At 40.2% G+C, this 27,666-nt stretch overlaps 1 protein-coding gene across 1 annotated transcript; it reads right to left on the bottom strand.

Annotated features, from left to right (window-relative positions):
• Window positions 1-5,648: 5,648 nt before the first annotated feature.
• Window positions 5,649-27,425, bottom strand: LOC124777558. The gene is made up of 3 exons (XM_047253014.1): window positions 27,284-27,425; window positions 14,229-14,453; window positions 5,649-5,881 (listed from the first exon to the last, which is right to left on the bottom strand). The coding sequence occupies exons 1-3, from the start codon at window positions 27,309-27,311 to the stop codon at window positions 5,820-5,822; spliced, it is 315 nt and encodes a 104-aa protein (XP_047108970.1). The 5' UTR covers window positions 27,312-27,425; the 3' UTR covers window positions 5,649-5,819.
• Between the last annotated feature and the right edge of the window lie 241 nt (window positions 27,426-27,666).

The raw sequence follows: 27,666 nt of genomic DNA, 5'->3' as shown, positions 1-27,666 counted from the left end.
GTTCGGAATCTACCGCCGTTTTGTTACAGATCACTTGTTTCATGCACCTTGTTTACCCCAATTCAAGAATAGCAGCGTTTGGGTTTGGACTAAAGAATGACATCGCGTTTGAAGAATTAAGGAACTGTTTGATGAGTAGTCCGCTTTTGCATCATCCAGATTTTCCGAACCCCTTTTGCAAGTCAGTTGACGCGAGTGGTCATAATATTGCGGTAGAGGTGTTTCAGATGGAAAGAGAAGGCGACCAAGAGGTGCATAAAACAATCGTGTTTGCGAGTCGTTCACTGAAACCTGGTGAGCGCAGTTACGGAATTTCGAAATTACACGCACTCGCCATCGTGTTTGCTGCAGAAAAATTTGGACATTACTTTTACGGCAGATGGTGTTCATCTATAGTGATCAAACGGCACTTACTTTATTAAAAACTTTCAAACTGATACATCCAAGACAAACCAGGTGGGCTTTGTACCTCCAGGAGTTCAATCTTGAGATTAAATACGTACAAGGGAGCAATATGGTAGCAGATGGGCTATCAAGGTTACGCAGGAATCAGAAATTGCGTTAGCTCAAGTGGGATACTGCATTGAAGAAAGGAGGAAAATGAAAATCATCAGCTGAGGTTACTCAAAAGCTATTTAGGAGTCCCCGATTATCCTAAAATAGCGCAGTATTTTTGCCTACATTAATTAATTTTATTCCGAAGAACAAAATTAGATTCGCCAAAATGGAATCTACGTATTTCTTCCTTCAACACATGTCGATATGCTGATAGATTACATACATCTACGATATGGCCAATATTTGGCCGACAAATGCATTGCTAAATTAAGCGAGAAAGTCCTTTTCGATAACATGCATCGTAGAGTAGCTTGGCAGAAGGTATATTCAGTAAACAGAGCAGTTCAGGATGATATGTACAATGTAGAACCACGTGAACCTCTGAAATTAAGTGCAGCCGATCATTTTCACCCTCTCCCGACATCAAAACGACGATGTTCCCATGCTTTTGCGGTGATGGTTTTAGATAGTATGTCAAAATATATCCGACGAAGAGAACTAATGCCAAATTGCTGGTAGACAAGCTCGAAAATATCTGTTTTGTAAAGGTTGGGGAGCCTTATCGGAATCGGATAATAGCCCCAATGTGTATCAGAAACTTTTAAAGTGTGTGTAGAAAAGTCCGGAATCCGCCATAGATAATGCTCTCAGCGTATTTTTCACAGATAAATATGAGCGAGCGGGTTATTTGTGACCTAAACAGAACTGTATAGAACTTACTGTGTCCCGAAGCATTCGACTTGGGCCGTTCATATCAAAAACTTCGCAGAAATCATCAACAATCTTATGCATAATGCCAAAGGCTTTGCTCCTTGTGAACTAATGGTTAATCAGGAATTCCGCAACATGCTTTCAAGCGTGGTTTATTTTCCAGTCATGTCTCAGAGCTCTATGGACGGGAATAAGGCACAGGATAGGACAAACATATGTAAAACACTGTTGGATAGAAAAAGAAGGCACGACGCGAAAGCTTCTACCGCTAGTTATAGCACTGCTAATGTAGTGTAACTCAAAACTATAGATAAATCTAAGAAAATTTCAGCAGAAACAAAGAAGTTTATGAATGTTGATCAAGTACTATTGAGGATAATGGGCATCCCTAATGCACACTCATACCGTTTGGGATACCAGAAAAGTAAGAAAGAACATGGTATACGAAGAATTGTAGATTTGAAGTGATTCAGAAACGACAGCAGCTAGTTTCTGTAGCGAGACTGCCACTCTCTGGGAGATAAACAGTTTTGCGTCCTGTTGGTCCTAAAAATTTATATACATTTTTAGTTTCATTCTCTTCTTCCGTCCTATTATAGTAAGAAAGGAATATACGTATTCATGTTGTAAATATGCTACTAGTTTGTAATGACGTCCTAGTGAGCAAGAATAATCTCGAAAATTGAGTATACACAAATAATGACTAACGAGAGAATATGAAAGATAGTTTACAATAGTAAATTCTGTCAAAGTACGGTGGCTGACTTTTGAGCTCCTATGACAGAAAAATAATGGCTCAAGTAAATCAATAATAAATTGGATTAGTAGCTCTACTATACGGAATACTTTGCGTTAAGTGAAGTAATTGAAGCTGAAAACTTCTGAAATAATAAACTCTGCATCAATTAATAATTTTCAGTTGGGAATAAAGTTGTCTCGAATTGGGATAGGTTAATAAAATGGAGCCACGTATCTCTCCCAACACTCCTGCTCCCGTCGTTTGATATGCTGGCGAACGCGGGCACAGAGCCTTTTAAAGGCTATTAGGTGCTCTAGGGAAGGGTGCCGCTTCTACCGCTGAAGAGTTCGCTGACGCTCCTTAATTTCCTCAGCGACTTCCGGTGACCATCAAGGGACTGTCTCTCGCCTGGGCCACCCTAAAGAACGAGATGTCGCGTTTTCTGCCGAAGAAACGGTCGTTGTAGTTACCTGCTCAATCCACATTGATATTACCATGGGGGGGGGGGGGGGGGAGATTTAACGGTGACAGCAGAGGTAAAGGCTTCCCAGTCGGCCTCGTTTAAAGCCAATCTGGGCAGGCGTCCATGGGCCAAACTCCAGGGCAGTGACAGGAAGATGGAGAATTGGTCACTACCACATAGGTCGTCATGTGCTCTCCAATGGACATATGGGAGAAGGTTCTGGGAACTAGGGGACTTAAAATCTGAGGTCATCAGTCCCCCCAGAACTTAGAACTACATAAACCTACCCAACCTAAGGACATCACACACATCCATGCCTGAGGCAGGATTCGAACCTGCGACCGTAGCGGTGGCGCGGTTCCAGACTGAAGCTCCTAGAACCGCTCGGTCACAGCTGCAGGCGGGAGAAAGAAGCTTCGAAATACATGTATAAGGGAAAATGGACAGAAATAGGAGTAACGAAATCAGTAGGGTGGGAAATATGGTGAAAAGGTGGAAAATTGATGAATAATTCCCTCACGTCTCGTAAGAAGTGTTTGAAAAACGTGTAATCTTGCTTAAGGGAGATGGTCAATTAACAGATAAATACGGACAAGGAATTACAGGCAAACTAATGTGTTAAGAAATGCAGACAGTAGAGTATTCGTATGTAATAATAAAAATAGCTTTCTAATTATGTGTGTGACAAAGCAAAGTACCTGCTATTGACAAATTATTTCTTTAGCAAAATAAAGCAACATTTAAAGTAATAAAGTAAATTGCGATGCATCCCAAAATGTAACTAATAAAAAGAATCCTATGTTGGCTTTCACAACATAATAATGTAGCTACAGTAAAAAAAAAAAAAAAATAAAAAATAAAAAAAAATGCGTAGTTTATAATTCAATAAATAAGTAAATAGATACGATTTTATTAAGTAACGCTTTCCCAATAACAGTTGCTATAGCGTTAATAACTATTTTCCAGATACTAAATCAAAAAGAACACCAACGTGTAAAAGAGTGGTTACTAATAAATCATCGAACTTTCAACTATGTGAATAATATTAATGTAGTCGATTAAACCTCTCGTCAGATTGGACGTATTTTCTCTGGTTTCCCATGGAACTTCACCAAATAAGGAGGGAAAATAAGAAACTAATTCAGGGTGCCATATAAAATACAAAATAGTGAGTAGCAAAACCAACATTGACGATGATCCATATTGTGTACTGTGAAAAACCTTACTGATTGCCAGTAATATAATCGTCCTCGTAATACTATTCTGTAAAAAAAAAAAATATGTTACATGTCATAACATTGTAAATTAAGTCGATACTCAGTGTTGATAAACGCATAAAGAAAAACAACAACCAGGTCCGAATTCAACGATAATCTTATTCCCAAATTCTTATACCAGTGAAAGATAATCAAAATTCCCTCTGAAATGAAATATAAACATAACTTGGCAATATGAAAGAAAAAGAAAGCAAGGAAGACATTATCTGTGGTGCAGAGAGTAGAATCACAATGGCGATAGCCCTACTTACCTGGTAAACAGTTATTGTTAATACATTGTTTCGTGTTAGCGCGATTCACGATGACGTTCATCTCTGTCAGCGATCGTATACGACACTGTTAGTGCTATGCATGCGTAATTTCAACTCTCTGTCGTTCTTCGCCTCCACTCGATGGTTATAAGACTTTAAAACGAAAATATGTTCATTTTAATTCACACTTTTTTTTTGTTTCTTTCTGTGGTTTAATCGACTTGACCCCCCTAATAGAATTATTTTTTGTTTCGTTGACTGTCCGTCGGGTAATCAAGAATCCAAGTAATGTACAAAGGATAACTGACAGTATTGTAATGAACTAACATGAAAACATTAATTACAACTGTTCCAGATAAGTAAACGTTCTAACTGCAGAAATGCTACATTCAAGGAACGAAAAAAAAAATGCAGACTGGGATCATATTGACCGCAGCGGTCCTCAGTGCGAAAACTATGCATAAATTTTGATGTGCTGTAAATATAAAACTGAACAAAGCTTCCCTGTATTAAACTTACTTAGAGGGCGAAAGTAACATGGTTTAGAAATAATAGTTTTGAAAACTAGGAATATTTGTTTCCAGTTGCTTACAGGATTATATTGACTTCAGTGGTACTAGGGTGGTTAAAAGTGTATGTATTTTTTCATTGAATAAATGCCGTTAATAACTGAAATTCAAAAGTCAGTGTCTGTTAATCGGAAAATCATGGCATCAAATGGACTTAAAAATTATTGAGCAACATGTGTAACTACCCGACACCTTATATACGAGGTCATAGGTCATCTTCCATTTAATCCCGATTTGGCCTCATCCGCCCTTCATCGAGTTCCAAACTCGAAGGAAACTTTCGAGAATTTCACTTTGATAGTGATGAAGCAGTTGAAAATTGTTCAAACGGCTCTAAACACTATGGGACGTAACATCTGAGGTTATCAGCCCCCTAGAAGCGGCGAAAGTAGAAGTAAGATTGCAGCCTTTTCAGCTAAGTCAGACATTCTACACTGACGATATCAAGAAACTGTTATCTCGTTGGTATAAACAAGGTGCCTATGACGAGAAATAAACATATACACATAAATAATAAGGGTGTAAATGTTAATTAAAATTTATTTTAATTAAAAAGATTTATAAGTTTCCACATACAATAATTCGGAGACATTACTTTTCGGCACGCCCTTGTATTTAAGTTTCAATCCAGAAGGGCTAGTAACTGAGACGGTACATGATCACTTTTACTACATCGACAATGTTAACCCGCATCATGGAGTGATCTTTCACAGTTCACTTTGCCTTATTACTTGCAATAAAACCAGACACTATAGTCAGATATGCCACAGTTTCCTCTGGATTACGGATGTTTCAGGTATCAACCAGGCGAGGCAAGGACAAGCCAGGGCGTCAGTCATAAGTCTTACCTGTGGCCACCGGTGTCCTCGTGGCAGTCAATGTGTTATGGCTGGAATTGAGTATTGGGATTATAAGAGGTCAGCGTGAATGAAGGATAAATTGGATTTGATGTTATTAATAATAAGCCACAGCTTGACAGTAATCACGTCAACCTATAGATAGAGAATATCTTCTGCAGTTTGAATATAACAGTTGACGTCATGAAACTACACTTTTAATGTGTCAGTATACAACTGTTACAGAAACAAGCGAAAGATGTTTGAGTAAACTAGCTAAGTTCTGATGCTCTTGCAGTTTCTTGGCTCCTCTGGAAACAGCAGATGTCTTCAGTCAGCAGGACAGCCATTTAGTCCTCACTCACTCGCAGACGAATCAGTCTCTTCAAGCTGAGCCCACATAGTTGCAATACTCCTAGTGCCTGGGACAATCTGACAGGTGTGGTTCACACTGACTCCTTGGTCTCACCACGTAAACTGCAAAGAATGGAAATATTTATCATTAACAGTAGCATGTATGAAAATAACGCAGCACGTTTAAATTTACCACTCATACGACAACGGAAAGTCTTCCCCTTTTCTTACATAGCATCAATTTCACTTTCAGCACTGTCAGAAGATTATGTTACGGTCGTATATCAGTGATAAAACGTGGTTCCTCCTGTATTTTTCTCAGTCCTACATTTTACAAATACATGCTTAATAGGCGGTGAATGTTACTACGAGTGCCGTAATAATGGCGCAACCGCCGTAACTGTTGACCAGCGTGCTATGTTACCTGATTCCTGTCCTTACTTGCACGATAGCAGAAAGTTGGAAGATGGGCAACGGAAGTGCACATGACGCCTGGCTCATTTCGCGAGTTTGAGGATGTCACTAGAACCAAGTTCCTCTAGGAGGGTAACGCTCCTGGCGTGCGAAGCATTCAATAAGCAACACATGTATCCAGTAACATGCCAAACGACGATAACCTCAGGTACATCAGTTTCGTATGCTGGGAACTGATCTGGCGGTCCCTGAGTTTGTGATTTGGGGAATGGTGAACACTGCCGGTCGCCAGCAACCGTATATTCAAAACACTTACTGAAGAAACAGCCTCGGCGACAAAGTTGTGAGCCCAGTATTATATATTTGGATATTATTGTTTAGCGTGAAATTATTGTTTTGCTTATTTATTTGCTTATGAATAAGATCGGTTTTCACACCAAGGATACTATAAATTTCATGTAAGTTATCTTGCTTTGAGCTCAGTAGCACATTTAACTTCTCACTTCACATTCCCAGGTTTGTATTTAATATAACACACACACAAGTAAGGACTATCCACTTGCCACCTCCACCCCACCCACGCTATTAATCTCTCTGCACCAAATTTCTTCTTAGAAGCGTTCAATATGAATCCAACAATCCGAGATCGATAGGCTCCAATGACACCATAATCTATTGAAATGGAAGCTTCTGCATCATTTTAGTGCTTCCTCCACTATTCCATGCGTATTTAGATACTCAGGAGATATCAGGAATGATCATTAGAGAACGTGAGCTAAACAGGTATTAAGTTCCTTTCCGAATGAAACTGTCAAAGGTGAACTTAATAACTGGCGCTACCTCAGACTCTCATTAAAAATAAAACCTCGATTCTGTATTAAGACAGTGTCCGGTTTAAAAAGTACAGGGTGATTCAAAAAGAATACCACAACTTTAAAAATGTGTATTTTATGAAAGAAACATAATATAACCTTCTGTTATACATCATTGCAAAGAGTATTTAAAAAGTTTTTTTTTCACTCAAAATCAAGTTCAGAGATGTTCAATATGGCCCCCTCCAGACACACGAGCAATATCAACCCGATATTCCAACTCGTTCCACACTCTCTATAGCATATCAGGCGTAACAGTTTGGATAGCTGCTGTTATTTCTCGTTTCAAAACACCAATGATGGCTGGGAGAGGTGGCCAAAACACCATATCCTTAACGTGCCCCCATAAGAAAAAATCGTAGGGGGTAAGATCAGGGCTTCTTGGAGGCCAGTGATGAAGTCCAGAACTTTTCGCTTTGCACAAACACCCATTCTCTGTAAACTGTTTATACCAACGTTTAATACACCAGCTATCAGGAGGTTTAACACCATACTTCGTTCGAAATGCACGCTGAACAACTGTCGTCGATTCACTTCTGCCGTACTCAATAACACAAAAAGCTTTCTGTTGAGCGGTCGCCATCTTAGCATCAACTGACGCTGACGCCTAGTCAACAGTACCTCAAGCGAAGAAATGTACAACTAAAAGAAACTTTATAGCTCCCTTAATTTGCCGACAGATAGTGCTTGGCTCTGCCTTTTGTCGTTGCAGAGTTTTAAATTCCTAAAGTTGTGGTATTCTTTTTGAATCACCCTGTATATCTACTCCAACTGCGTACCATGTTAGCAGAAGTCAGGTGTATTCAGATTACCAGCAGTGGCAAGAGACACGACCATGCAAATTCTTACGATACTATCAGCATTTCGTTCTGTTTCAGGGTGACAGCTCCTCTACGTTTTCTGCTCAGTGATTCTATATCACCTCTTGCAGTACTAAAAACTTTTGAACCTGTTAACCCATAAACCATTTATATAAATGATTATTGAAGTGTTGGAATAGATGAGCTATCGCTTGGCTGAAATAACACTGTGCGATCACTGGCAATGAAGCTGTCGACCGCTTAGCCTAAGAGACTGCGTGACGGAAATTTCCACCTGGACTGCAATCTCCAATACGGATTACCGACATGTCCTACACAGTAGGTGTGAATTACATTCAGTGGTGAGCTTGCCTTCAGTGAATGCCAGACTGTCTCATAACCGCTGCCACTCTACTTGACTCATCTGAACACTTCTACGCTACTGCAAATATTCAAGCACGATAACGTTTATGTACAATTTGTACGGTGCCATAGTACTTTTTTTTACGATTTCGTCATTCATTGTTGTATTTGATCACGAGCGGTACCTGCTCAGTGCCCTCAATACGTTGCGACTGTCTCTCCAGCTTACTGAGATCGATAAGCAAATAAGCTGAAGTGTTCTGGTATTTCAAGAAGCGTCGCATTGAATATTAATATCAATTACAGAGAAAGCATAATCTGTTTGGGTCTTGCTTATAAAAATAACTTTCTGTTTCTCTCAGTCGAGAGTTCTCATACTGCTATCCGTTTTTGATCATGTAGGTTTTACTCGCTTTGCATATCGCTAAAAATGGTAGTAGTTTTTTTCTCAGTTACACAGCTGCCTTATGTTAAGGGGAAGCTGGCGCAGGACTGCCAGATTCGTGACATCAGAGACATATCATTAAGGGCAGATTCTTCTATTTTGAGGGAACAGTGCCATCCCAAAGGGACAATGGCGACCTCCTAGGGGAATGGTAGCTACTTACGGCAATGGTACTCACTTAGCACTTAGTCAAGGGTAATGATATACTATGTCCCATGTGTGTCTGTGAGTATTGACGAAAAACAAGAGACAGGAAATAGTTGAACTTTTTCGCAAAAAGATGTGAGAGGCGACAGTCAATAGTGAGATGAGTGTGAACATATACATGCGTGAGGTGAATTTAATGATGAAAATTAAATGACGAGACAGTAAAGAGAGTAATTTAATGAGAAATTTGTTACAATTTCAGGAAAAATTGATTGCTAATGACGTGAGTACTTAAGGCGTAGGTATTATATTTAACACATGAAATACACAGGTGTGTGTGTGTGTGTGTGTGTGTGTGTATCTTTTTATGCTAAGAGTTTCCATCGTTTCTTAACTCACATGAGCAGCAATTAACTGACGCACTTGAAAATTTCAAAGATTCTGTGAGGTTTGTGGCCCTCGTATTCTAGTCAAAGTAATAATGTGCGTCCATAATGAGCCTATGTGGTTGTCACAGTGTATGTTGCTTGACTTTGTGTGCTGCAAGTCAAAATCCGACTCCTTCCATCGGTGGGTGAAACAGTAATATCGGGATATGGGCGTGGGGATCCAGGGATTCTCGAGATGGGTGCTAGTCAACATCGCCAGCCATCGGTTGCTGTAATTTGTGTGCTCAACCAGTACCATTGGGCTGCAAAGGAGACACATTTTATGACACAGGAGATGGAGATATTCGCTTAACGGCGTGTATTGTGAGATACGCACAAGCTATTTAAAACAAAATAAGGGATAACTTCTGAAGGCTTGTACGTGTGAATGCTGAGGCGAAACAGTTGACCTCTGGAGAACATGTTATACGCCAATTCTTCAATAGCAAATCGGGATTCTCTTCTGGTGTGTTTTATCGTACTAACGGTACCCGCTATAATAAAACCCACTTCGTTTCTGAATCTAGCAATTCTCACTGTGGGCTGTGTCTGCCGGAAGGGACAAAAATACTAAAATGAAAGAGCGGAGGTAGAACGTTCGCCCGATCAAGCATCTCTGAGAGAAAGTATAAGGCAACGTCAATTAATACAGAAAATTTTTAAAGTAACATAAGAATAATTTTATAATGTGTCAGTGATCTGTGTACGTAAAGGTTTTAATAGTTCGGATAGGACACTTATATGCGTTAAACGCCTAAGAAAGATACTCTTCTCGTCGTCATGTAAATAGCGCACCAAGTGCCAAACATAAGAAGAAGTACGAAAAATTGAGAAAATCCAATATAGGCGACCTGCACTAAATTAAATTCATGATTCAAGTAAAAACGTGGCGGCATGTTGAGATATAATGAACATAGACAAAGAAGAATTGCAGAAAAATGACAATTAGGCGGATTTGTGCCTTGTAATGGTAGAAGTTGATCGAGTTCTGGAGAAAATAGCCAGAGACCACATTAGAAAATGCGCCACTCTGTGGTTGGACGGGCACTTTTCCAATAGATCTTGCTCTATTAGACGGTCTCACACACTCTTCTAGCTGCTGACATTACAGGACACACTCTTAAAATTCGCCTCTGTGTCCGTAGTACTTTGTCACTAGAAAGACATAGTCTCGTTGAAAACAAGAAAGACATCTTTATGAAGGGCACTAACAGCGCATTTGTGCTCTTTAAAACAGACATCAGCTGTATTATGCTGTTACATTGCATGTAATAATCGAAACCTTTGGCGTCGGTGTTAGCCTATCGTTCAATTACATTACATGTCCTCAGAATTAGACGGGGTGATTTTTTTCACCGTGTACAAACTCTAGGGATTGATCGATAAGAGGATACGGACCAAAAACGTCTAATTAATTTATTTCCGGTAATGCATGGTTCTCATGCTAAAGACCATTAATTCAATCGTACATTCTTACAGAGACTGCTGTACCACCTAGTGACAGTTACAGTATGCACGGTTTCCTCCTAGAGGGCGGCAATGTTCCTCATACGTCATGTCTTAGCACACTCTCCTGTCATAGTAATTGGTAATTCTGAGCGCGATGCACTTCTGTTGCTTACTCACCTTTTTGTGGACATGATACAGCGTTGTACACAATGGCTCCGTATTCGAATCTAGAGCTTGCCGACAAAATGGTTCAAATGGCTCTCAGCACTATGGGACTTAACTTCTGAGGTCATCATTCACCTAGAACTTAGAAATACTTAAACCTAACTAACCTAAGGACATCACACACATCCATGTCCGAGGCAGGATTCGAACCTGTGACCGCAGCGGTCGCGCAGTTCCAGATGTAGCGCCTACAACCGCTCGGACACTCCAGCCGGCAGCATGCCGACATTGTATTTACTTACGGAAAGGCGAATGACAACGGGCGGCGGGCAGCAAGGTTGAATCACGAAACCTATTCCTGCCGACGACAACGACAGTATTCCGTGTTTGCAAGAGTGCTTCGCCGTTATTCTGGGACAGGGTCCTTTCAGGAAGCCGGAAATTATGAAAGACGTGCCAGAAACATACGGATATCAGACTTGGAGGAAAATGTGATTAACACCGTGAAGATTGACCACCTTGTCAGTACCAGACAGTGGGCCCCCCAGGACAGGGTAATCCAGACGACCGTGTGGAACGTTCTCCATAACAACTGTTAACTGTCCTTATAACTTACAGCGTGTCCAGGGCTTACTAACAGCAGACATTCCACATTGCGGGCTGTTTTTTAACTGGTCCCTTCACCAGGCAACAACGATTTCGGTATTTGTGGCATCCATCCTGTTGGCAGAAGATGCTACCTTTACACGGATTGGTATGTTCAACTTCCATAATAGTCATGCGTCCGACTGCATGCATAACTCCCATGGAATGGTGATATCGAATCATCAGCATCGATGATAACAGGCGCCCGCATTTTCGGACCAGTCTCACTTGCATTCCTCCCAATAGGCCACAACTATCTGCGTTTCTTGAAGGTCACTCGCCCCTCCCACCATGCTGGAAGAATTGCCTTTGATGATTAGAAGCGCTCTGTGGCTGCCATATGATGGCGCTCCAGTTCACTTAACCGTTAACGTCCGGACGCATATCAGTCGTGTCTTCACTGCTCGATGGATCGGTCGAAGGGTTCCAGGTGCATGGCCTGCCCGTTCACCTGATATTAACCCGTGCGATTTCTGTTTATTGGACCATCTGAAAAGTATCGTGTATGCAGAGCCCATTCCAGTCGTGGAGATACTAGAGCAGCATATTCATGCTGCCTTTGACACTGTTCGGAAGCAGTTTGGCTGATGTCAACGTGTGAGACATAACATGCTACGACACGTACATGCATGAGTTAATGGCACATGAAAACAATCTTCAGCAATACTGTAACAGTGGCTGCATGGTACAGCGCGTATTAGACTGCAGTTTCTGTAACAATATATAAATAAACGGTCATCAACAAGGAAACCACTACCGGGCAAAAGTTCGTTAGACCTTTTTTGTTCCGTATCCGCCCATCGATCAAATTGTAGAGTTCGCACACGATGGAAAAAATCACCCCGTGGACACACCACATGAATCCGGTACCTTCATCCATGACTGAGAATGCCAAGGGTGAAGAGAGCAAGATGACCAAAATGTCAATTGTTTTGACAGAGACCAAAAGTTTGTAGTAGTGAGTCCTTTCATTTTCCCCAACTCTAGAGGATTCATATTGAGCCAGTGTTGCGCTGTACGATCCCTGCCGAAGTTAATGGACTTCACCTCTGTGCTAGAAACGTGGCAATCTTCTGTTTGTTAATCGGCCAAATATTATTGCACCTCGGACTGGGGGCATTTCCGTCGGCTAATCGTCAGTTTTTTTCGTGATACTTCGCGAGAACACGATGAACAGCTTGATAGTATAAGCATCGCTGCCCTGAAAGCTTCGACTGAAGAAGCGTTTTCTTAACCACTGTACTTGATGACTGCAGTGTCTCAGCCTGCTTCCAATAGCGGCCACGAGAAGCAAAACGCAATAATATCGTAATTGTGTATTAACAAACTTACTATGAATGTAGATTTTACAGCTTGTTTTGCAGACATGTCTATCTACATATTAATTACTGCTACAACTACATCATTAACGTTAAGACGACGGTAAATCTGCACAGTTGCACACTTACACTTTATTTTTCTTTGTCTCCATCTGTTCTACGACGCTTTTACAGAAAAGTTTTAGAATTATTTAGCAGGTTGCTGGTATTATTAAGACTATTGGGACGGTTTAAATACACGACACAACTTTGAAGGACTGTACATTTCAGCTAAAGCTTTCTTCTAAACTTACTACAACAGATGAATCTGAAAGCCTTTCAAGGATATACTTAAATTTTTTACCTTTTATGTAATAGTTGCTCTTGTGCTAACTAGTACGAAGTATGAAGACTAGTATGAAGTATGAACTAGTATGAAGACTATGAACTAGTATGAAGACTACGCTATTTCCCTCTCCTTCTTTCTCGATATTTTGGTCTGGCGTAAGTAGCATGCTTTTACGACATTCTTTATGCAACCTTCACTGGCTCCTAATTTATATGTGAGGCATGTTGCTATTTAGAAACGCCTCAGATTTGGGTAATTTATGCACGGCTTATACGGTTGATTACTAGTACAGTGTATCATCGTCTATAAGTAGCATACATTTCGGTCTGATGGTAGATTGTAGGTGTCTGTCACTAGGAAAGTGAATGCGTGTGTGCACTAATTTAATGTCAACATGATCATTCCGACGAGGTGTAAACCAGTACGTTCACTTACCATTCCCAAATTCATCTAATTCTTCGTCTCTACGTCAACGCATCGCTAAATTTAAAACTTATTGTAAGCCCGTTTCTACTTGTTCCTAAGCGTGTGACGGGTATTGTTTATATACACTAATTGCGTTGTTGGCCTTCTACAGGGTACGACGAAAAGGGTGCCTTGCCTACAACCTTCGAGTGTTTAACTTAGTATAGGTTTGTGCACAATGCTGCAAACACATTCACTGTGGAAATTAACCAAACGTTATTACCACGTCACTCGTAGCAACTTCCGTCGCCTGTTAAAATATCTCTTTTCTTAAATTTTGAAACTTGACGTCGCGTTACACAACATACCACTCATAAAAGAATTGTATAAGATTTAAATAATGCAGCAGATTTAAGGGGAACGCAGATTACTCCCAAAAGTGATTTAAATACGAGCAGCACTTTTCTGTGAATGGTTTTGGTGGAGATTCATGAGGAGTTGCACTTTCATGAAGTGGAGATTCTTGCGTTGCGCACTGTAACGTAAGGGTAGCCACTCTTCCTTGATGATTTGATTTCACTCATATTTTCCCATTCACTGTGGAACCCTTCGCGAAATGTTATACTCAACAATCTGATTTTAACTTGTCCATTTTGAATAGAGAACACCATGTTGTTTGAAGTAATTTACCTTTCCGTAGCTGGTGGTAGCAAGAATAGAGCTTCAACACATTAACATACAAGTAGAAGTTGTTGTCTGACTCTACACAAATGGTATCGTCATTTCCCGTGTACGATGACTTCGCCAAAAATGTTCTCTCCGCTGTGATGTTGCTGGTGGTTAGATTGTCACTCGAAATGGTGACGGTGGTAGACTCTTCTGGTTGCCCGTGGACCTCCGCCACTGCTACCAGCGCTGTAAAAATCGATGAACATAATTACAGGCCGCTATTTCGTCAAATGACTGTTAGTGCAACTCTACCACTTAGCACTGAAACACTACAGTATGCTATGTACGTACCAGCTACTAGCATAACAATACTGAGGTGTAGTGCAACTCTACTGACACGTAGCACGAACTCTGCCACATGCTAACATATCTCCACTGTGTGGTAAAGATACTGATGTTGTCTGGTAGTGTGAGTCTGAGAATGATGGTCTTTAAGACATACATGAAAACCACCCCACTACAATCAGGGAAGTTACAGTATGAGAATAACGGATCTTTGTTCCATTTATATAGAATATCTGAAGACGTACTCTACCGCAACACGAACAGCATGCAGGCTTTAGTGCAAATAACACAGACTTAGCTATGAAAAGAATTACAGAGCCAGGCTAACTGAAGTAGTGAATAATAAAATCAATTGACTGCCTTGGTGAGACTTCTTTTGCCCAGTGGATTGTTTTCAAGCAGCAGGATATTATTGAAAGTACGTATAATAAAATCTGTTACCTGCTTCATTTCTAGTATATTCGTTCGTCTAATTCATTCGCAGTGTCACATAGCGCATATGCTGGCGAGCTTCTCAGCCACCCAAAGTCATTTTAACCTGGGAGTTGAACGCTTTGACTTGGCTGAGAGGCCGACACTTGTACATGCGACTAAGCCACATTCGGTAGCCACTTGGCTGCCGGCGAGCTAGCGGCTAGTGACAGGATATCGGTGGTTTCCTTCCATGCGTGGAACGGGTGAGCTGAGAGCTAAATTATGCGGAAGGCAGGCGATATTACCTGTAAAATCACTATCTCTATGTATCTTTAACACTGAAGAAAAATTATAATGTTTTACATATTTTCAATTATGTAAACCTGCCAGATCACCATATTCTCCGCATCTACACCATACATGACTGCAGGATGACGTTCTCCATGCCTTACCTTCGGTAAACTGGTGGCATATGTAACATGAATCGCACACTGATCGTGTATATGTGGTCTTGTAAACCAGACCACATCTCTCACAACTGTGTAATGTATGTAGTCATTAGGTGCAGGATTTCTTTCGGGCGGAAGGGGAACTTGTTGTGACATTACAGCTACGACGCTTAGACCTATTGTGATATTGTTGACTTCGACAGTTAGTTTCACTGAATTTGTGATGTGAATGAGTTCGCCTTATTGGATCTACAATTTTAGGTTATGATGTCATAGTGTTGGCCATACTGGACTTCATGTATCTGAGGGAACCAGGAGGATAACTACACTTGACTTTCATTGACTGTAGATGGACAGGGAAGGGGAATGCAATCATGGGATCGTAAAATGTCCGATAAGAGTCAAATAATCCTTGCCCAGAGGTGTAGCCTGGTATGACTCAGAGGAGAGGGTGAGAAGCTCTTTGAGCATCTATTGCTGAGGTGACAAGTGATGAAGGGGAGCTCACAAATCATCCCTTTCTTCTGGGTGACGGGTGGGGCAGTGCGTCTAAAATGATATGGTCCCCGATGCTGACGACGTAGATGATGTGAAAAGTGGGATATAACTGGTACTGTATCACAACTAATTTGTAATTATTATTAATTATTAATAATATTATCACATCTACTCGTGATTACATGAATTCTGATATGTTGAACTCTGTAGTGAACTATAATTATTTACGAACTGAGGAGTATTTTGTGTTTAATCGATGACAGGAGACTATGTGTTCCACTGACCATCGCCTTTTACTAAATAAATGGGAAATTACGAACTCTAAAGTACAGAACCATGCAAACTTTAGGGGATTGGATAATGTTTGTAATTTGGTTTCATGGTTAAGCACTACTTGAAGGATCCCCGTGTAGCTATTTAACTGACCGGCTAAATTATCATTTCGTTGTAGTATAAGCGTTTTTAAGTTTGCTACATCAGTTATTCAGGAGACTAACGTTCTTTCACCATGTTTAAATAATTATTTTAATACATTTTCTATTTGTTTTAAATTCACGTTAATCAGTGATGCATAGGTAAATTTGGCAAATATATTTTTTATAGAGCTTAGCTAATGGTAAAAAATGAAGGATGTACGACTCGGCCCTAGAATATCGACCCAATATTGCAACCTTGTTCACTGTCTAATCGAATCTCATGGATTATTTTAATTACAGGGAATTAGAACCATTACATCGGAGCATATTCTGGGTGATCAAAAAGTCAGTACAAATTTTAAAACTGAATAAATCACGGAATAATGTGGATAGAGAGGTACAAATTGACACACATGCTTGGAATGACATGGGGTTTTATTAGAACCACAAAAAAAGTTCAAAAAATGTCCGACAGATGGCGCTTCATCTGATCAGAATAGTAATATTTACCGTAAAAAAGTAAGACAAAGCAAAGATTACGTTCTTTACAGGAAATGCTCCATATGTCCACCATCATTCCTCAACAATAGCTGTAGTCGAGGAATAATGTTTTGAACAGCACTGTAAAGCATGTCCGCTGTTATCGTGAGGCAATGGCGTCGTATGTTGTCATTCAGCATCCCTAGAGATGTCGGTCGATCACGATACACTTGCAACTTCAGGTAACCCCAAAGCCAATAATCGCACGGACTGAGGTCTGGGGACCTGGGAGGTCAAGCATGACGAAAGTGGCGGCTGAGCAGACGAGCATCACCAAACGACACGCGCAAGAGATCTCTAGCAATATGAGGTGTCTTTTTTTTTGTTCTAATCAAACCTCATGTCATTCCAAGCACGTGTGTCAAATTTTACCTCTCTATCTACATTATTCGGTGGTTTATTAAGTTTTCAAATTTATACTGACTTTTTGATCACCCGGTACGTCACTCTAGTCGTCATTAACTTGACCTATAAAACAATAGTGGCGTGCACCACAGAGTCCCCATGGCCAAGGCGAATCTCGCAGATGAAATCCGTTCGACGAAAGTAGAATACTCTTGTCACTGCGACTGGGAGTGCGAATCTCGAGCGTATTATTGCCTGCATTGCCTGCACCAGCAACAAACGACACATCCTCACAAGTAGAGAAAATCTTTCGTAAGCTCCTTGGATGAATTCAAATGCTGGAACTCGAAAACACCCCCCAAATGCTCGGAATTCGAACTCCATCCGCCCGCCTAACATCTCGTCTGGTAATTGGTAATGCTGTATATGACAAAAATGGATCACTACTTGAACAGTCTGCAATTCCCTGAAAATAAAAAAGAGAGCATCCACAGCGACAAGCACGGTTTGATCATGTCGGGCAAGTTTTCGATATTAACTTCCTGCATAAATGGGCAAATACAGTAGCCTCTCCAGTTCCTGTTGGATTGTTGTTATCTCACAGTTAAACGGAAAATATTTGCTCTTGCCTCACTTGTGTTTTTGAAGGGGTTCCCTTCTAGCAAGTCAAATGACGGAGATGTAAATTGTCTCCTAGAAATATGTAGTTGCGACTGTCTCTTCCCCACTAAAACTTAGCCAGTTACTTGGCTGAAAAAGTTAGGCTCTTCTTTGGTTCTGACAGCAAACAGACCGCTCTCTCCTTTGTAGTAGAGAATGAAAGTATTGAAAAATCTGTAAGCCCATCTCCTTATGATCATGTAACTGGTATCTGACTGAAAAGAACTAATACCTCCAATTGGATGACTCTGTAACAGTTTTTCTCTCCTCGTCAAGGTAAAGAACGGAACCTATTATAACACAGTTCCTGTAACGTCCTCTGAAAATCACTTGCGTGAAAAGATTTATAGGTACCATTTTTATTTGTTTGGTTTTCTGATATATATGAGAACTTAATATGGTAGCTTTAGGGCTCATGTACTTCTCTTTATACACAGTGATCAAGAAATATGTTCCGTGTAAACGCAGCTTGATTTTATTTCGCAACTGTTTCTTTCAATATTAGTTGTCAATTACATTACGTTGTTTTCTGTAAATAATATAAGAGTTTTTTCATTGTGCTCGCTTTCTGCCACAGCGTCTATTATGTGGTCTGCATTTGACTTTGTAATTGTTACATGATTCTCCTTAGTCCTTTCGTTTATGCTACTTATTGTTTATCATAGTTTTGTATGGTCCTGCCTGCGGTTATCTCCGCCTTTCTTTAATTCTTTTGGAAGCACTTTATTTAGTGACTTGAAATGCATTATTCATTGCGGTTCATTATTGCAGTACCTATTACGTTTCTAAGTGACTCTTATAGTTTTTAAAAAACATCTGAAATGTAACACATAAAAAATTTGTCAATCAACACACCAAAACATTTCACAGTGGCAACGAAGAACTCGAAGTCTTATGTTACGATTTAAGTTACACAAACACTGTGAATGCAGAGTTAGGTACGTGTCAATCTCTGGATTTTGAAAGTGACATGATATGCATAAGAAGGTATTCCGAAAACATTATCCTAGGACCGCAGACCATACATTCGAAAATTATTTGATTGCAATGAAGACATGAAAAGACGACCGCATGGGAAAAGCCACAGAATAATACACACGAAGACAGATGATCTAAAACTTACGTTCCTTCCTACAACAGCCTAAGGCGGAAAAAAATCCCGAATTATGTAGTGCTACGTCAGCAAAACGTAGTTGGTGTAGTAACTTTATTGATAGTAATTAAAGCGGGATAACTCTTTTTACCGTTTCTATAAGAGGTGTAGCGTGCGCGTCCCAGTGTGTATCACTCAGCGTAATATTTACATACTTCTCAAGTGTAAAAGAATTGCAACGCCGTTTACTAACTATCAAAATTCACATAGCTATTAAATGTTTGAGTCATGCGATTAAAAGAGTTGCTACAGGCAGGATTTGCATGAGACTGTTCTGGACGACGTTTCTGAGAAATACCTCCAGCAGTTTAGTTAACAGAAGCGATTCATAGGGAAATTCTTACATGTTCTGGTAACAGACCTAAAGTTCGCGAATCGGTTAACATGGAAGAGAAGATCAGTGAACATACGGCTGTTACAAATTCAATGAAAACTGGTGTCAAAAGACCGTTACTGGAGCAATAATATCAGGAAATAAACTGCAGAGTATTTCGGCTGTCAAGATCGAATATTCAGCTTCACTATTTACAAAGATGTGAGACACAAAATGGTCAACTCTACAACCATTGGAAATAGTATCGTAGAACTGTACGTGCCGAGTAAGGTTTCAGTGAAATGCGAACACCCGTCATGGTTCGAGTGATATGTTACTAAGTTTCTGTCAATACAATAAGAGCTTCGATACACATTTATGTGACTTCGGTGCCTTGTTAAAAAACAAGAGCTGAAAGGAGCCATGAGATTACAGTCACTAGCCGATCTTACCAAAAATCTTAACAATTATAGGTACAGTATATAAATCTATAGCACTTATTCAGTCACTCATTCACCGTACTGGCACCATCAAGACAGATCATGGAGAGAAGGTCAATTACTGATATAGATTTTGAGAAACTGTTTCACCACGGAAGGATGTTTCGCTCAGTTGCTTCAGAATACCCAGCTGGTCGACGTTGATGTAACTGACAGAACAATATAAACTAAAATTATTCAGTAGTGGAAAGGTATCCGTATCTGAGAAGATGTCGATAAGTTCCTGTCTTTCTCTCCTACTAGCAGCAGTTAATTGTAGGTCAAAGGAGCGACGAAGCATTCAAAACGATTTGAAATAGCACACATGATTGAAAACCTGCTCGTTGACTTTACAGAATAAATGAACCCCCTTTACACACACGGATGATGACATTTTTAAAGGAGGAACGTCTCATCCACTAAAAACCAAATGGATTCTGCAAACAGAAATCTTGCGATACTCATCAGCTCTGAATCATAGTGTGCCCAATGTAGCCCACATCGATGCCTTGTTCCATGAATTATTCCGAACGTAATTCGATACGGTTCCGAAATGGCATTTAGCGGATAATTTACGAGAATACTGTGTATCGGACCAGATTTTTGATTTTATTCGCTAATTCACTGCCGATATAACTCAACACATCTCTCTCAATAAAAGAAAATTTATAGTCGGAAAGATAACTTCAAGGGAACCACAGCGAGCTGTGATATGCCTGTATCTGTTCACAATATACACGATGTAAAATTAGGATTCCATACTCTGGGAGGTGATAGTTTGCATGAAAACGTAAGCAAAATGTCCGGAAGACATGGGCTCTAAGAAGTATACTTTCAGCTCGACCACTTCTTGACACTATAAACCGTATACACATTTTAGGGTAGGTGCATCAGCGAGAAAATGGAAGCCTACTATTTCACAAGGGAAATACCAAACTTCATTTTGATCACCTCCTTTATAGATGGGACACTAATGCAGGTCGTACGTAATACCTTGACAAAGTACAACACATTGCCTCACGTACTTGGCAGCCACTTTATTTCATGACTTGAAAAACCATTTCTGAAACAATATGCGTTTATGTATTTTCTCATAAATCAGATGGTATGGAAATGTAATACATGTTGGAAGAATAAATAAGAAATAATTATGTCAAGTCGTTGTAGTATATACTCTGGCAATGTCAGGGATATTATATTTGCACGAAACGAGGCATAGATATCATGAAACAATAATATCGTTGGATGAGAGAGCCGGCAGAGATTACTTGTGAAGCATCTGTCCTGTGTTGCAGACGCGTGTGTTGGCGCGCAAATGCCAAATGGATATTGTGGTGTAAATGGCGTTATAATAAGTGGGAAGACAAAATAAAAGTGAGCGAGCACATGTACAAGCGTAGTACATGGACGCAAGAGGGCTTTTAGGATTAATGAAGAGAGTCGTGTGGCCCACGTTTATCCAAGCTCATCGCTAATCAAGAAGAGCCTACAGTCAATACTGATATTTATTATAAGAATTACATCGTGCCACAAGCAGCTCATAGCAAATTAAGATCTGGACAGTATTTGTATTGTAGTGTGATAGGCATGCCATTGTAATAGTAGTTTTCTTGGAACATTAGACTGGTCTAGTCAAAGCAAAGCCTATTGATCCAACCCATTAACCATCAATGTTGTCCTATCCCCTCACCGTAAATTCCGAGAAAGTCATAAGCGAAAAATATAGTGAAAAGAAAAAAGAATCCGTTAAATTAACAACTCATTTTCAATGAAGAAATATTGTAATAGAAAGCTGTAGTAACTATAGTTGTTCATATAATGCAGCACTGCTATGATAACGCAGACACTCAGTTCAAACTAAACGTGATACAAGTGCAATACATGTTTCGGTGACAAAAGTATGCTTGCCTGGCCATCTTGCAGCCAATGTAATTTTATGATTTTATTTGGTTTTCTCTAATGACGTAACTCTTCGTAACATCAGTATTCACAAATAGTTGTTGCTTTGAAAGAAAGTTTCTATGGCATTATTTTAACAGTAAGTTATAACAATATTAACCACTTCTGGTCACCACATTTTCAGATAGACAGCATTACCGTGACACAGTACAGTTTCTATGAAGTGTTGCAAGTCCTAATTAAACTTACTATTAAAATTATTGCACCACAAATGAACGGCTTTAGTGTTCACTTTACGGGTATCTTCTACATCTAAGTTCGCGCAAGTGTATTTTGTTTATTTGCCGCTTTAACTTTCATGTCGAGTATTTGTGTGAATTCAGTGACATTAGCTATTTACCAAATGCAACTTTCCCTCCTTTTGGAGTAGGTGAAACTTTTCTTCTGATTTCTACATTCATTCAAACAATTCTGGGATACATAATTCCTGATAACTACAGTAAGACCATAACTTTTCGCCATTTTTTTCCATTTCTATCGTCATTGGACACAGTAAACATTAGTCCGGTAACAATTGGTTTGTAACTGTCTAAATTCTATTGGTACGCGTTATCGGTATGCATTGGTCTTCGTATTAGATGTCTTGTTTCTGTTAATTGTGGAACAGCAGTTTTACACATAGGTGAGTATATGTCAGTTGTGTGTTGTTACTCAACAACAATGTATGGTGGTCCCATTTGTTTACCCAAATGTTTACTGCATTCTGTGAATGATGCGATTGAACAACAGCTTACAGTAGACGAGATAAGCTTCAGAATAGCGGAGATGAACAAGTGTTCATTCCTAATGAGGTATGCATTTTAGATAGTTACGGTATCTTTTCCTTTCTTTGTTTCGAACCATACAATAGTTTCTCAAAACATGGAACACTTTCTTTAACACTCTGTATACAGATGATCTTGTGATGACGACGGAAGGTCCATAAGATATATCGCGGACGACACTGTTGTCTGTAGCGAGGTTGCTACGTCAGAAGACTGTAGGAAATTGGAAATCTGCAGAGGATCGTTGATAGGTGGGGGTGCTGGAAGTCTACCCTGAATGTAATTAATTTTAAAGCACTGCGCTTAAACACGTGAGGAAACACACAACAGTCAAGTTAAACTATTGGCGAAGATTCACTGGAACGATGAAATACCAAGGATTAATTGTCCGAAGCGATAAGTGGAACAACTGCACAAAACAGACTGCAGGATAAGCAGTTGCATGTCTTGAGATTTATTGGAAAGTTCTTAAGGAATAAAATTCGTCAATGAAAGAGATGGCTAACATTCTGTAGATTCCTGTGTACTGCTCGCCCGTCTTGAATCTGTAGGACAGACTGAGAAGGTAGAGAAAATACAATGAAGAGTGATCCTTTTTATCAGTGAGTGCGAGAGTTTTACGAAGGTGCTGGACGAGATCAGCCTGCTTATCGTCAAATCAATATTTAGCGACAGTAACAAAATTGCTACGGCTGTGCCTAACACTGATATATTTTTTTATTGAAGTTGGTTAATTATAGACCATTTACAACCTAAGTCGAGGGTAAAATCTTTGTCTTTTTATCTCCCAGATCTTCTTCGTGCATTCGATGATGACCTGCCTCTGTTTATTTGACATGATCCTTTCAGGTAGTGAATTTCGTCGTTGGACAGGATATTTTGCAGTATTGATTAGGAGTCTGGATCTTTCCGTAGTCTGTATGGTAACTTCTAGAGACCTTTCTTGTCTCCTCCAACCATCTAGTGGTGTCTTTTAACTTGTAAGTGAAATAAAAGCCTTTTTCACTATCGTATTTTCATTCATTCTCTAAATATGATCGCAAGACTTTAATCTCCTTCTTCTTATTGTATGTGTGAATGTTTCTATGTTTCTGTATTCATCTTATCGTCTTCATCCGGTTGTAATCCTTGTTCTTGCGTGTTCCTAAAAGATATCTGTGTGTTCGTATCCGGAATTCAGATTCGTAAAGTTTTTACAGTATAATTGATGTAGCGTAGCTTTTAATTTTTGCCTGGAATGATACTGATCTTTTATTATACCAGTTTTGGGTGAATGTACGCTAACTCCATTTTCTTTAATCTTTCTTTACCTTTTGTCTTACCGACCCATTCGATAGTGTCCATTCTCACAAATACTGAAACATATGAGCTACTTTGATGTTTCCGTGTTTTGTTTGTACTTATTTTTCTATGCCGTGTCTATATTCAATGTATTCGGTTTTCTGATACGATATTAGTTATCAGGTATAAACTGCAATTTTGTGAAGTGTTTCCCTCATTATCTTTGCATCTTTTTTCTCCTTTGAAACATCGTCAGCAAATGAGAGATATTTAATCTCAAAACTTTCTCTGCCATGTCCTAGATGGACTCCTTCCATGTTTTTCTCTTGCCGTTCTTTATCCCACTCCCTGATACCTTGTCTAAGACCAGAATGAAGTCAATCTGTGAGAACCCATCGTCTTGCCGGACTCCTGTGTTAATTCTACAAATTTAACTTCCTAAGATGTGTCTGTGCGTGTCTGTCTGTCTGAGTAACTGTTTGGGCCGCCCGCTGTGGCCGAGCGGTTCTAGGCGCTTCAGTCCGGAACCACGCGGCTGCTACGTTCGCAGGTTTGAATCCCGCCTCGGGCATGGATGTGTGTGCGGTCCATAGGTTAGTTAGGTTTACGTAGTTCGAAGTCTAGGAGACTGATGACCTCAGATGTTAAGTCCCATAGTGCTTACAAGGGAACCTCCCAATCGCACCCCCTGCAGATTTAGATATAAGTTGGCACAGTGGATAGGCCTTGAAAAACTGAACACAGATCAATCGAGAAAACAGGAAGAGGTTGTGTGGAACTATGAAAAAAGTAAGCAAAATATACAAACTGAGTAGTCCATGCCGTGGTCCCTTGGTTAGCGTGAGCAGCTGCGAAATGAGAGGTCATTGGTTCAAGTCTTCCCTCCAGTGAAAAGTGTACTTTCTTTATTTTCGCAAAGTTATCATCTGTCCGTTCGTTCATTGACGTCTCTGTTGACTGTAATAAGTTTAGTTTCTGTGTTTTGCAACCGCACCGCAAAACCGCGTGATTAGTAGACGAAAGGACGTGCGTCTCAAATGGGAACCGATAACATTAGATCGCAAGGTCATAGGTCAACCGATTCCTCCACAGGAAAACACGTTTGATATATTCTATACGACACTTGTGACAGCATGTGCGTCACATGACGGGAATATGTTGTCGACCCACCTAACTTGTACACTTGGCGAATGGGTAAAAGGATTCTTCTACCTTGCCCAATTTAGGTTTTCTTGTGGATGTGATAATCACTCCCAAAAAAGTGATGAAAACATAAGAGTGTCACATAAACTGCAACAAATGAATGCATCAGTTTCACAGTCGCACAGTTTTCCCTGTGCTCTGTCAAAACATATGTTTTTAACGTTTTCAAATTTTTCAGTATGTAGACCGTCACATCCTGCATATGTCCAAGCAAATCTGAACATGTCCTGGAATTTTGGAGACGGACGGAGGGACAGATAATAATTGTCTGAAAATAAAAAATTAAACTCTTCACTCGAGAGAAGACTGGAACCAAGGACCTCTCATTCCGCAGCTACTCACTCTAACCGCAGGACCACGGCGCTCCTCAGCTTTCACAATCCTTAATGTTGCCCATCTTGGGCATGGACAACTCAGATGGTATATTTTGCTATTTTTTTCATAGTTCCACACAACTTCTTCCTCTTTTCTCGATTGATCTGTGTTCAGTTTTCAAGGTGTATCCACTGTGCCAACTTATAACTAAATCTGGGAAGGGGGGGGGGGTGGGGGAAGGTGCGATGGGGAGGTTCCTTTGTTAGAGCCATTTTTTAATTGTCTGGTGGTTTTGCCGATATCATCTTCTTCCATTGTTAGGAACATTGTCTGTGCCCCCAAGAATTATGCCTTGACCTGGAGTGGGGTTCATCATTCAATGATCCAGACTACAAATGCAGTACAGTCCAATTCTAATAGCTGGTCGCTTGGTAATAGGATAGAGGCACCCAATTCGTCAGAAAACGTGGGAGCTGAGGTGAAGATAGTCAGCGGTTTCTGGGGCGAATGAAGATGTTGTTCTCAAGGGCAAAAAAAAGGCGGACGTGTCATTTTCACCGACAGTGACACCTCAACGTTAGTAAAACTGGCGAGGACATACCTCAGTACGTCGGATATAGCGGAACAGGCAACCCACCAAGCAGAAAAAATTCACGTCGTTCTTGACTTGGAACAAGCGGCAACGTAGTCAGCGACTCTCTACATGCTGACGACGGCTGCAAAAATGAGCAGCGTCTGTTACCAAAGTGGTCGGCTATGAAAGACGTCTGTTGCCCTGTTGGGAGGCCTGTTAAGAACCATCTAGCTGATCTAAGAAAGATGTAACATCCTACGGTGGCGCTAACACACCTTACTAACTTACTTTCAACGAAGAAATTATGTGAAACACTGAACGGAAAAATACTCGAGGAGGTAAATAATATATAATCACTAGAAACGGGCCATCAGGTTTTGCAGAGCCTAGAACATCATGCAAGGAAGAGTCTGGGATTACTAGAACTTCTCATTTACAGTCTAAGAAAAAACATTGTGATAGAATATGATGCGTTTAGTTTTCAAAAATTGGTTCAAATTGCTCTACGCACTATGGGATTTAACATCTGAGGTCATCAGTGCCCTAGACTTAGAACTACTTAAACCTAACTGACCTAAAGACATCACACACATCCATGCCCGAGGCAGGATTCGAACCTGCGGCCGTAGCAGCCACGTGGTTCCAGACAGTTTCGTTTTCCACAACTGCTTTCTGCTTACCAGTTTTTAAGGCAAGGTGCTAGTTCTTTTAGAAAGCGAATTTTTTATGTCAATAGTATATTATCTACAGGTATTCTTTGTTACAAACTACCAATCCCTCAGCATACAATAAGAGATTACTACTGACATTGTCTAATAGTCGTAGCTATATACCATATTCACGGCTCAGTCATTCCACTGGTTTGACATTCTTCATCCCTTCCTAACTTACGTTACCCTCTTCGTTTGCGAACTTGTAAAATCCACCTTACTTTGTAGTATGTTTCGCATTATTTTCATCTGCAAGTGGCACTACAAATCTTCCCTTCGATTGCTCACTAGAATTCCCAGTTTGCTTCTCATGGGTATATAAGAACTAGTCAGCGAACATTAACACTTGTAACTGCTTGGGGATTACTCTCAACCACTGAAACTTTTCAAATGGACAACACGAACACCGTTCGTCACGTATCTGTGAACTACCATCGTTCGCGAGCGCAAGGAAATGAAAAATCTTCCTAGAGCACTCTCAACACACTAAGCTGTCTTGCATTCTGACCTTTACTTCGTGAATTGCGGCAATTAACTGTTCTATTTCGACCGTAGAAGATTTTTCAAGTGGATTAATACACCTTAAATTATGTAAAATGTAGGTAAGAGAAAAGAGGTTTACGTTGAACGGAAGTTTATAAATTCTGCCGATACTTACCAGCAACAAGCAACAGAGCAGCCTTCATTGTACTCGACAAGAGCTATAACTGCTCTCTGCGTTATATTTTCATTTATATATGTTTAAGCACCCGACGGCATCATCGATTGTTATCGTAAGTTCCCTTCTGATTTTCCGTTCCATGAACTGTGGTTGCGGCAACTAGCAGCACATTGACTTTCCTAGTACTTGAAAGGGTCTGTTATCGTTCGCTGTGTCAAAGTTACCACCACTACATTAACAGCGGTCAAAAACACTGATGACCATACTGGTCGTGTTTTCGCTCGTTTTCCTTTCTTTTGACTTGTGTATCGCTGTAGTAGAGACGAGCAAACGAAAAGGCATGTGTCCACGGAAATCAACTGCCACGGCTCATCTACGCA

The sequence above is a fragment of the Schistocerca piceifrons genome, chromosome 2 (assembly GCF_021461385.2).
Source record: "Schistocerca piceifrons isolate TAMUIC-IGC-003096 chromosome 2, iqSchPice1.1, whole genome shotgun sequence".
NCBI lineage: Eukaryota > Metazoa > Arthropoda > Insecta > Orthoptera > Acrididae > Schistocerca > Schistocerca piceifrons.
Note: the sequence above shows the minus strand (reverse complement) of the source record. Positions and strands in the feature narration are given on the sequence as shown.